General features: G+C 44.5%; 1 protein-coding gene across 2 annotated transcripts in view; it reads left to right on the top strand.

Moving 5' to 3' along the window:
• The first annotated feature begins 4,815 nt into the window (after positions 1-4,815).
• RASA3 (RAS p21 protein activator 3) overlaps positions 4,816-12,167 on the top strand; it is a 140,491-nt gene continuing 133,139 nt past the window's right edge. Inside the window, exon 1 of one of the 2 annotated variants that reach the window (XM_076360368.1) lies at positions 4,816-5,105. In XM_076360368.1, coding sequence (XP_076216483.1) covers positions 5,051-5,105 — 55 coding nt within the window. In that variant the 5' untranslated portion in view covers positions 4,816-5,050. Of the gene's footprint in view, positions 5,106-5,682; positions 5,761-12,167 lie in introns of those variants that run through there. The other variant, XM_076360385.1, reaches the window with a different exon arrangement.

The following is a 12,167-nucleotide window of genomic DNA, read 5'->3' on the forward strand; positions in this document are numbered from 1 at the left end:
AGGCAATAAAAAAAAAAAAAGACTACTTTTACTATCTTACTGTGAAAGGTATCACTGCAAGGGCTCAATTTACCACTCAGTCAGGGAGTAAGCTTCAGAGGCACTACCAAAGACATCTTTGCTTCCCCACTCACTTTGCCAGGGATAAATGTTTATTGGGTTACCCTAGTCAGAGTAGTCATACCATGCAGCATCTCTATATGGATAGTAGCCACCTTTAGGCCTGGTACAGATATTATTAGTTGAAACTATCTATGTCTTCCTCAAATTCAATCACAATATCTTGCACAGTCATCAGATCATAGTTTTACTTTGTGTTACAGTGATATTTCCTTAGATTTGTCTTAAATATGTTGTTCCTTCACATAAATATAGGTAGCAGCTTTGTGGTACCCAGGGGACAGTAGGTTCATATTTTGTTAGTTTCTTGCATAATGCAAAAGGAGATTAGAAAGCTTCTTATATTCTGTTTCCTCCCGAGAGAAAGCTATCATGTAGATCAAGAGAGGAAATGATTTCCTTGCTTGGCACAAATGAGTCACAGAAAATGACCTTCTTTGTAGTCTAATTTAGACCCAAGAATCCTCTGAAGAGCTGATAATATAAACCCATATGGCTTGGATGAAGAAAAGTTGGAAAAGATACTGTCATTAACAGACTCATCCACATCTTAAAAAGCAGCATTTCACTTCGCCTAGATTTTTTGATCAGACTGCTAGCAGCTGCAAACCTCATGTTGCCTGCACATGTTATCTGTAATACACACACACACGTGATATGCTGCTGGTGAGGTTTCATTTCAACAATGGAGATACTGAAAAAGCAATGCACATTCTTTGGCTGTTTCTTATAATGCATTTAACATCTTTAAAAATACATATTCATGTGAGTTTTGAAACATTGCTTTCATTTACATTGTTGGACTGTACGGCACGTAGACTTGGAGACAGATGTTTATTACAGAGAAAGCAAAAAGCTTTTAGCCTTATGTCAAGAAAACAAGAGACAACAGAAAATAAACTAGCACACTGATACACAAAAGCACTGTCAAAGAGCTTCAGCAGAAAAGGGCTGGTGGGAAACCGGAAGAGTAGCTGGACAGCACAGCGAGCCACAAGTAACAATTTTTAGATTCTCATGTGATGAAGCTTGATTTATTCCACGGCGAAGAGTGTAAGAAGGTGCCAGCTTTTTTTTTTCTTTTCGTTTTCCCTTGCTGTAAGTTTTGTTTAATTACTAGGGGTTTTTTTTGCTGTTTTGGTGTTTTGTTTTTAATGTTGGTCTGTTCTGACTGTTGCTGATTGATTCTGTAAGCATCTTGGTAGTTTCTTTTATGCTTAAGTGCAGAAGTTGGTGGTACTTGACTACGTTTTAAAGGAAAGGCTGGGTTTATGGTTGAATTTTGCCACAGCGTTCCTGGACATATCCATGCTCTTAGTAAAGCTAGGCCATCCTGAAAAACAGCCTGGCAGTGTAGCCGTGGGTAAGCATGCACTCCTAAAGCTGCTCAGCATGCCACTGTGTCCCAGTCACGCCTTTGGATTGGGATGCCTTCTGCTGAGGTTGCTTATGATCACAGGCAAAGCATTTCAAAGTGTCATGGCTTATGGGCCTCTTGTTTTTATAATATACAAATGGGAGGCATGACAGTTTTGGTTGTTTTTTTTTAACCAACAAACATGGTACACCACACACCCTCATGAGCACCAGCGCTAGCAAAGAGAGAGGTTGCAAGGAACACCTGAGGTTAGGATGTGGGGGGCAACCATTGCCTTAGATAACAGAGTGAATTTGTGCTGGGTCAAATGAAATTAGATTTAAGACTGGTGGATTCTGACTGCAAAGTTGGGTGTGCCAAAAGGCGTGGGAAATTTATGTATAGCCTGGTTTTGTGAACGTATAATAACTGGGTTATAGGTAGATACCTTGTTCTGTTTCCTGGACATAAAGGAGATACAGAAGTGCCATGACTGTCTGAAAAGAACACAACTGCAAATTGGGAAGGATAGTCTGTTGAGTATCTGCTGAGAGTAACTCTTACAGCAGCAAACGCTGGGAAGAGAATTGATAAATTGATTTTTTTTTTAATGACTATTTTGGGGTCAACTTTCTGCAGATGAGAAAAGCTTCAGATGGGGAAATGAGGTCAACTGAAGTCTTCATGTAGCAAAGGCAAACACAGAAAACAGAAGTAAAATATTTTATCTGAGATGTCTATAATATTTAGAGCATGGACCCAGGTTTCTTCCTGATGCTGTTGGGGAAGATTTATCATTTCTCAGTACCAGTGTGTAGAAGATGTTTATTTGGTTACTGAATCATCACAAGTACAAAGATAACATGTTTTTAAAGAGATCTATAAGCTCAATTTGTCAGCTCGTTTGGGGTCAACTTATAGGGATCCTGACAATAGGATCCATTTTCCTTTGCTTATAGCTAAACTTTATCCACTTGCTTATAGCTGAAAGTCCTTGTTTCTGCCTGTTTACAGCATTGTGTGTAAGAGTTGTTTGCCATTCTTCTTCAGTGAGATGACTCAGTGGGCCTGTATTTATTTTGTACAAATGTGTTCAAGGTGTGTGCATGTGTAGTGAAGGAGCAAAAGCAACAGCTGTTGTATATTCTTTTTTATCTGTGAGCATGTACAGAGTGTAAAACAGACCTGTACAACATGTGTACTCCAAAACTGTCTGTTTGTCACATCCAGCATCTGAGAGGCAACAACAGGTTGGCCAGTCTGAGTCAATGTCCTTCTTAAAATGTGAGCTATCTGATCAGCATTCTTGTAGCTTCTGTTCAGGCAGTTGCTTGTGTTGCTGTGTCCAGCTGGAAGGTGAGACAAAAATAGGGGAGTCAGAAGTATTGTAACAGGTGAAACTGGGGCTATGGTGAAGAAAATGCTAAAGGTTATTAGGACAGGGAGCACTGAAGGTATCATGGGGGATGCAAAGGACCAGCGGGCAGAGGAGCTGAAGTATTGCAGTGAGCTGGGAGCATTACGGAGAAGAGACGACACATGGTAGGTGGAATGGGGATAAAATGTAATGAGGTTACAGAGGACACTGGGCATATTGCAGCGAGGAGGAGGGAATTACGGCATGGATGTTGGTACATGGAAGCCTATGCTTTACAAAATCCCTTCAGAGTCTTGTGCTATAAAAGTATTTTTATCAAATTACATATGTCACTTGGCTATGCAGACAAGGAGAACACAGTAAGTCAGGCAGCTCCTTAAGATAACTCACTGCTTCCTTTTTTGGCTGTGAGCTTGCCAGTTTCCTTCAGTTAGGCCAATACCTGTGTTGGAAAACACAGATGCCCCAGGCTTTCCTACAAGCTGACTTCCACTGCCATTATAGTTCCTTCCCAAGTTTTCATTTGCTCTTATATATTTCAATATCTCACTTTTTTTTTTTTTAAAAATAAAGGGAATTCATTTTGTGTTGTACATGCCATGATTCAAGCAATGATGGACTGTCCAACTGTATTCTTCTAGCTTGTCTGGACAACTTCTTGCCTACAGACTTCATACCGCATGTGACAGACTTAGGATTTGCCTTCTGATTTCGTGCTGTCCTTTAATAGTTTGGTTCTTTCAATACTAGCTTCTTAATATATGTAGATTGTCCTTAGTCTGTTTGCCTTGTGAAATTCATAGCTAGAGAGGGAAAGCATTTGATGGTGGGTTTTTTCTCTTTTTTTTTTTTTTTTTCTTTCTTTTTGCTGCAGGCTTGAGAAAGGGCATTTTGTTGTGCTTCTCGGACATGCTGGACTGTGATGTGCCTGGGCTGTTCTGCATAGGCATGTTCTAAGCCTCCTCAGCGGGGTTGTGATTGTCTGCACGAAAGGTAATTTGGTATTTTTACTTTTTGAAATAAAGTAATCTGTAGACCTCTATTGAACTTTGTGCTCTGCTTTTGCCAGACCTTTAGGGAAGGAGTATTTCAGTTACTGACTTTACAAGACCCAAAGTTTGGCACTGAATACTGACACAGGTCCTGTTTCTTGCTGTTTAATGTGTAATCATGCAAGTCTGAAATCTGAATTCCCTGCTCTTCCCGTGCAATCAGGTAGAGCGAGCTTTGCCGCTGACCAAATGGAGCCAGCAGACTGGCCTGCTCCCAACACCCAAACAGGTTTGTTTATTTAATGCGGGCCTTCTTTTCCCCACTAATGCATGGGTTGCAACGTGGGGGCATCGCAAGTGCCCTATCTTTATGGCTCTGTGGGAAAGAGGACTTGAACATCCCTCCCTCCCTTTCGCCATGACGCGCTGGCCCCGCGGCCGGGGCCAACGGCTGCTCCTCGACGGTTGGTCCGGGCCAGCACTGGAGACGGGCCATAGAGTTAGTCAGCCTTCCCGCACCCCCCCGCTGCCCCCTCGGGCGTCCCGGCGGGGTGGAGGGCTGCCGCGGCCGGGAGGAACGGAGCTGCCCCTCACACCCGCCGCCTCCCCCTCCCGGCGCGGCTGGGCACGGCGGCGGGACGGGGGCGACGGCGGGAGCGGCAGCCCCGCGGCGGCTGACAAGGCGGCCGAGGCGCGGCGCACGCGCTCCGCAGCTGGCCGGCCGGCCGGCGCGCGCCGCGCTCCAGCTGTTGCAAAGCACCGCAACACCCCCACGGGCACCCCGCTCCACGGGCACCCCGCTCCCCCTCCCACCCCTGGCAGGTAGCGGCCCAATGAGCGCCGCGGCCGGCTGCCCCGCTGGCCAATGAGGGGGCGGCGGCGGGGCGGGGGCGGGAGCTGCCAGCGTGAGGGGCGGGAGGCGGGCGCTGGGCTCTGCTCGGCTCCACTCGGCTGCTCGCTCGCGGTAGCCTGGTCGCGGCGCGCTCCGAGCCGTCCGCTCGTCCTCCTTCCCGTCGCGGCGGAGCAGATCGCCTGCCGCCGCCGCCGCTTCCTCCTCCTCCTCCTCCTCCTCCTCTTCCTTCTTCTCCTCCTCCTCCTCCTCCTCCTCCCTGGCCCGGCCCGGCCCGGCCCGTGCGTCTCCGCGGCGGCGGGGCTTGAGCGCTGCTGAGCGCCAGGCGCGGCGGCGGCACCACCACCACCACCATGGCGGTGGAGGAAGAGGGGCTGCGGGTTTTCCAGAGCGTCAGGATTAAAATCGGTGAGGGCGCGGGGTGGGGGCGCTTGGTAGCGGGCGGGGAGCCCCGCTGGAGCGGGCAGCGCTGGGTACTGGGGAGCGCCGGTGCGGCGAGGCACCCGGCGCCGGCCGCTCCTTTGCGCTCCCCTGCGCGCCGCATCCCGCCGGGGGAGCGGTTGGGGGCGGCGGCGGCGGGTCGCGGCGGGGCGGGCGGTGCCCGCGTCCCGGCGGGGCTCCGCGGCGCCTCAGGCCGGCGGTGCGGGGCCGGTGGGAAGCGGCGCCGTGAGGGGCGGCCGGCCGGTGCCTCTGAGGCGGCCGAGTGCCGCGGTGACAGGCCGGCAGCGCGGTGCGCGTCCGGCTGGGGAGCGGCGCCGGCGGGAGTCCGCGCGGCGCAGGATATTAGGCGGATTTCGCGATTTTTTTTTCCCTTTTCGTTGCTAAGCTACGCGCTGAAAGTTTGAAGGCGGTCACCGAGTCTCAGTACTGTGTGTCATTGGCAAAGCTGGTGCGAAACGGGCCAAAAAGCGGCTGTGGGAAGGAGCCGGTGCCTCAAGCCCTTGCCTCAGTGAGCGGGACGGGCTGAGGCTGCTGCTGCTTCTTCACGGCTTCCTACAACTCGCGTTTGGAGATTCACTCTTCTTCTTGCCGTTGATCGAGTTCCAAACCACATTATTAGAAAGTAAGCGACAGATGTCAGCGTGCAGATTAAATTCTCCCTGGTAGAGTTCTGAGTGTGCCGGCTGGGAGGGAAATCCCTCGTTTCCGTGACAGTATCAAACCCGTATGCAGAGGGAGCGGTTTGCCTCGCTTAGATGGGGCATTCTGGTGGGGAGCCTGGGGGGAAGTGGAAAAGTTTAGTGCCGGACTCGCAGTGGTGGGTACTAAGGGAGTTGGGCTTGTAGCTTCCTATTAATGCTCTTGAAAAATCTCCTCTTGCATATCCGTGCATGTAAAAGCAACTTTGCAACCACCAATTGTCATGTTAGATAAAACTGAAATTTGAGTTTGCATAGGAAATCTCATTATTGGATAATGGCATTAACATTTCAAAGACACCATTGCTAGGATCGTTTCCTCATTAATTGTTAGCAGGTAGTTTAGTGATGGCAGACTTTAAGAAGTTAAATTTTATGACATAAACTAAAAATTATGTGTTGATTCTGTGTTCTTTTATACATCCAGAAAATAGATCCGGTAAGACTATGAAGTATGGTCAGAGACTTGTTTTCTGGCTCTTTTCAAAGAGGAGAGGGAAAAAAAAAAGTCTTCTCACAAGGGAGAAATTCGGACACCATGCAAGTGGTGCTATTGCAGGTTGTTCCTATCTGGTGATTTTTAGTGAAAGGAGTAAGAACACATGTCACATATAGGATGATGACTCTTGGGTGGTTTTCTTTGGGGAAGAAAACAGTGATGATGTCATACCTGAACGATTGATGCCACTAGAGCGTGGGGATTTCTTTGAGTGGTAGAAGAGATCGAAGATAATAACAGCAGCAAAAGACTTGAGATTAATCTCATTAAATCATGGACTAAAGTTAATCCTACTGCTGACTTCAGTTATCAGAGTCCTCATCAGAGCTAAGCATTTGATTAATGTGCAGTATTGCAATAAGGAATCCTGCTGCCTTTTAGCATGGATAGTAAGTAGGAAAAACTGCGTGCATCACTGGTACACCAGTGCTTCACTTCTGCCTTCTAAGCAGAAGGTCTTTACTGAATGAAGTGCAAGAATAATGCCAGGCGCTTTCTGGAGCGCCGCTGTGCCCAGGTTTTCTACTCTGTTGCAGCAGAGGGCGATAGTAAGTACGCACAAAAGAGAGCTCTTTCCTTCTTTCACTAGAAAGTATCTGAAAGGCATATTCATCAGCTTTCGTGGCAGGAGCACGAGTTTCTGGGATTTTTTTTCGAAAGTCAAATACCTTTCTGTAGCTGACTATCTTTTGTGAAATCTGTCAGAAAAATAGAAGTGGCAGGATTGCTCTGATGGGTTGAGGGAGTATTTCTAATCTAACAGGCCTTGTAAAGCAATCCTAATCTTGAAGAAATTGTATATGGAGTCTTGTAAACTTCCTGCAAAAAACACCTGTGAGTGGATTTGAAAGGAGACGGTGAACATTGGAGGGACACTACTTTTGTCAGCTATTCCCAAGAGTAAATGTGTTTGTCTTTTAGCAGTTTCCATTTGCTAGTATCTTGTAGATTTCTCTCTTCTCTAGTGACAGGAGGCTTTGAATTTTTTGATGGGTTAAGGGATAAGTTATTTGAGGACAAAGGGATAAGTGATTTCCCGTCTTGATTTGCTTTGATTTATCATGCTCCAGAAGTGGTGAGTTCTATGGGAGCTTGTTTCACGGCCAAGCTCTGACTTGCAGATATTCTGTGCTTGATCTGCTGTTTCCTTCCCTGTAGCACCTTTGCTGGCAAATCAAGGATGGGGGCATTGACACACAAGTATGTCTTGGTGTAAATCTCATGAAATGTAGCACTGATGCTTTGAAGAATCAGTGCAAACACACTGTGAGATCAGGGTGGGGCACCCATGGTGGCGTGCCTTTCTTAATAGAGAGGCTGATGTAGTTTGGAGGCTTCAGGCCGTGCAAAACATCTGTAGCCTAGAGATGTTTGAATGCCCTAATGTAATGTATTGCTATGGCTGGGTCTTGTCCTGTATTTCCAAGAAGCTGCAGGTAAATGAAGGCATTTTCTACTGCTGGTGTAACTTGTTCTTTTGAGACTGATCGGTTGCCTAGAATCAGCCATGTTTAGCTAGATAGGTAATTATACCCCAGATCTCCTAAATGCTTCCCCATTCTGAGTAGTGTTGTTTCTAGTCACGTTTGGATTTGGCTTGAGCCATCTGTTTCATCTATTGAAAATGTGAACCCTTGAGCTTCTTGGGAACCTGTTTCCCTCATTTGGTTGTGCTGCCAGTCATGTGCCACTTCCAAAAAATGTCTCATTGAGATACTGAAGTTGTGGAGCAACGATATGAACTCTGTCGTTGTGGGTAGCAGTGTTAAGAGGAATTGTTACTGCGCTACCTCTTGTCCAGTTTCTGGTTTCTTTTGTGGTTTATCGAATTGAAAGAACTCAATGCCTGGCTACTTCTGCTCATGTCTGTTGCAAGGAAGTAACATACAGTAAAGAGAAATAAAGTAGTATCTGTGCTAATGAATGCACTGTTCAAATGTCTATCTGAAATTGATTTATTTTGGCTTCCCATAACTGAAACTGTTGTCCTCTTGTCTTTTTTTTCCTTAATTGAAAATTATTTTTACCGGAATCCCTTACACATAAACAAAACAATGTGTCATGTAAGACTAAACAAACACTTCCTATAAGATTGCCACTTTGAGGAAGTGTGCAGTGCTGGTATTTCCATGAGTCAGTGTTTCAAAACCTGAAAGGAAATCAACATAAGGCTTTATGGCTAATGATTGGCTGGAAAAACTACAAAGAGAGGCCTTCTGCTTGACAACATGACTTGTGTTGTACTGTTAATAATATGTAATAAATATACTGTACTTAATTGCTACTTTTTTCCCTCCTTAAATGGCATCAACTATTAAACTTTCAGTTGAAAAAATAAAAGCTCATATTCAGCATTTCTGCTGTGGAAGACTGTATACTGGTTAGCAGAGAACTTTCTGCCAGATTTTACTTTGTGAAATTATTTATACTTCAAAAAATCTAAAGAAACGGCTCATCTGTGAATTCTCACTGTAAAGTAACAAGCTTTCCATGTCCCTGAAATCTAGTACTCTTGTATCGAGGAGTATGAGGCTCTGCTCTAAGATTGTATTTTTCTAGCTGTAGCAGGGCTTGTTATAGAGGTTAAACTGTCCCATAGTTTTGGAATAATAATTGAGACAGGAGGATGCTGCACACCAAGGGGCACCAATATAATGGGGAGGACCCTTTGCTCATCGTTTTGTTGACCTCAGAGATCATAATGGTCCACTCATACACCATGAGGGCTTGTCACAATTTAAGACATTCATAAACTTCTAAAGCTCTTTTATCGTCCTTAGAAGGGGCCAGGGATGGACCTTTTGTGGTTACAGGTGTTGAAGTCATAGTCTAAAATGTGGGACTTCTGGCAGCATAGTCTCTCCTTAGCACTAAGTGTGATCAAAAGCATGAAGCCGTGAAATTTTTGTGATAAAGGCTGGCTACTACCTGATGTGCGTTGGTGCTCCGCTCACAGCTTATCCCGTTCAAAGGGTAAACCCACCATATTCTGAGAACTCAAAAACCTCATTTATGTTGTGACGGTCCAGTTGACTAGATGAGGATTGTTGGTCTGCAGACTGTGCTGTCTCTCTGACTCTTAATTTTGCTGTGCTTTCTTTACTAATTCATACAGAGCTAAGTAGTTTAAGACATTGCGAAAGCAATAGAACTTTTGTTTGGGAAACTGTGTGTCTTGGGTGAAGTCAGGCAGAGTATTTGCCTAAGTGCTAGTATACTAGTGTTTAAGCAGGTCGATTGCCAAGAGAAGGTATTTATTGCCCTTCCACCATTAAATTTGATACAGAATAAATGCTTGAGAAATGCCTCTCTGCATTTCTGTAAGGTTAAGGAGTCTTGTCTTGCCTTGTCTCTGACAAACTTAAGGCCTCCAAACTTAAGTCTAATAACCCTAAGGCTGATCAGGGAAATCCATTTTGCCTTGAGAAGATGTCCCTTTTGATGTTGTCTGTTGGGATTTGGTGCCTTGTCTTAAGTGGTTACTTGTACAAGTAAGTATGACTAAATATGCTCACTGCATAATACTGTAAAAGGATTTATCCCCATTTAAATGGGGCGTAAGGTTGTTGAATAGATATTTTTAGAATGAGAGAATTTTTCCCAGGTACCTATCTGTATATAGATGTATATAATAGAAAATAATTATTTAGGAAACGTAAAATCTTTCTTATAAAGATAACAGTGATTTTTCTAGTGTTTCAAAGTTAGTGGACCAATAAGTAAAGAAAGGAAGAAGAGTTATTTGCATGTCACCCTGAAAATATTCAAGACTTCTCAAGATCATTTCTGCACATTAAAAAGTTAACAAGTACAGCTTAAACTGATGTTGTGGAGGTAAAATAAAGTGGCAACTTACGTTGTTATTGATTGACTGCAATGCTATTTAAGGCTTGAGTCTGACAGGCTATGGGGGGTGCAGAACAGATTGTGCAGAATAGATCTATGCAGATTTTTCACTGCTGGTTCAATATTTTCAAACTCTTTGGTGGTTGTTGTGTTCTGACTGACTTGTGTTCAGTGTGCTCAATGGAAAAGAGCTGGGACCAGTGCTACTTCTAGAGGAGGAGTGCTGTGACTGTTCATGGACTGACAGGAACAGCCGTGGCTGGAGCAAAAGTGGAGACTAAAGGATAGTTTCTGCAAGTGAGAGAAGGAAATAAAGGTAGCAGTGGAAAATGCTTCAGTGAACTTAGTTTTGAAGAAATGGAAGATGCTTGTGTTTGGGGCTGCCAGCCTGACATCAAATTATCCATAACTTAACTTTCTTTTAAATAAAAAATGATTCATATATGAGAGTGGAAGCCAATGTGACTTGGCTTTTAGAGTGTGTAGAGGTAAATTCACAGGAGTGAAACCATTAAACGGATCTGCTTAGAGCCTCTGATGTCGGGACGCAAACTTGCTAGTTTCTTTGTCCTCTTTTCGAATTAGTACATTTGAAAAAAGTGTTCTCTAATCTTTCTCATGAGAACTAATAGTGTTTTCTTGTCTTCCCATTGAGGTGATTATCTGCTGGTCAGAGTACCAAATGTTTTTACATGAGGACGTTATGTAAGTGCTGGATATCTTAGCATCACGATTTTCCAGAAAATGCTTTTGAAAACTTTTCATTGCATTGAATTACTCTTCAGACTGGTTGGTGGGGTTTTTGTGGTTTTTTTTTAAATTTTATTTTTATTATTTATTTCATTATTATTGGTTGAAAACAAATTTCTATCTCTGAAATTACTGGGTTAGGTAGATCCCAATATTGGCTTCTCTTCCTGTGTTCTTATGTCTCTGTTCTGCCTGATGCTGTTCTCTTCCATGTTTCACATGTTGCTTTTTGATTCTGTTGTCGTAGATGTAGTCCAAGGCATGGCTTCATAATGTGCTAACCCAAGTTAGTAGCTTGTTGCTGCTGAAAAGGCAGGACTTGCTTTTCCCCTTCCCTACTCATCTTGCTCCCAGCTATGAAACACCCCCCACCCCAAACACACCTGCTGTTGACTGACGCTCCTCCGCTAACAAAAAAAAATCCAGTTCAATTTGCAAAGAAGTCCCAAAGAATGTGACTTACTTTTCTTGTCAGGTTTAGTTTTCTTCCATTTTAGTGAGCTGAATCTGTGCACTCAAGCGCACGTCAGAGCTGTTTCTGGACAAGTATCAGGAGCTTGGCTGGGAGCGTGCATGTGTGGGAAATCAGATGGAGGGGACAGCAGGTGCATCCCCTGCATTCATGTCTGTATACTGGCAGTGTTATGAGACTGCTTGAATCTTGCTACACTCTTCAGTCCACTCCCCTTCCATAGTACATGTTTTCTTGATGATGCTGTATTTGTTAGTCTCTGATATACATCGGCTTGGTCAGCTGCTGTGGAGAACAAATGTTAAAACTCCAGTGAGACCACCAAGAGGATAATCTGCCAAACTGATGTATCTATATTTCTGACCTTCCACCTAAGAACTACTTGCATCTCACACAGTTCAGGAGCCTTAGCTGCTTATGAAAGTTTAGGTGTTTTAGTTGTTATTAATAGATTAATACACACACACGCTGCCCTGCTTCTCCATCAGCACTTGTCTTCTAAAGCTGAGCCACCTAATGTTGATTATCATGTTTACGCTTAAACAGACACCCCACCCCACCCCCAGCCCCATTTGTTTGCATCACAGCAGGATTTCTACTTATGCAGATATGCCGTCAAACACTCCGTTATCATACGAAGCCATTTATTGCACTGATGCTCCCGTTTAAGGAAGACTTTCTCATGCGAACACTGAATGGTGTTGCCTACAGCAAGATTAGAATATACAATTTAAAAAAAACTTCTAAAATACCTTTGATAGTAT

The sequence above is a fragment of the Aptenodytes patagonicus genome, chromosome 1 (assembly GCF_965638725.1).
Source record: "Aptenodytes patagonicus chromosome 1, bAptPat1.pri.cur, whole genome shotgun sequence".
Classification (NCBI taxonomy): Eukaryota; Metazoa; Chordata; class Aves; order Sphenisciformes; family Spheniscidae; genus Aptenodytes; species Aptenodytes patagonicus.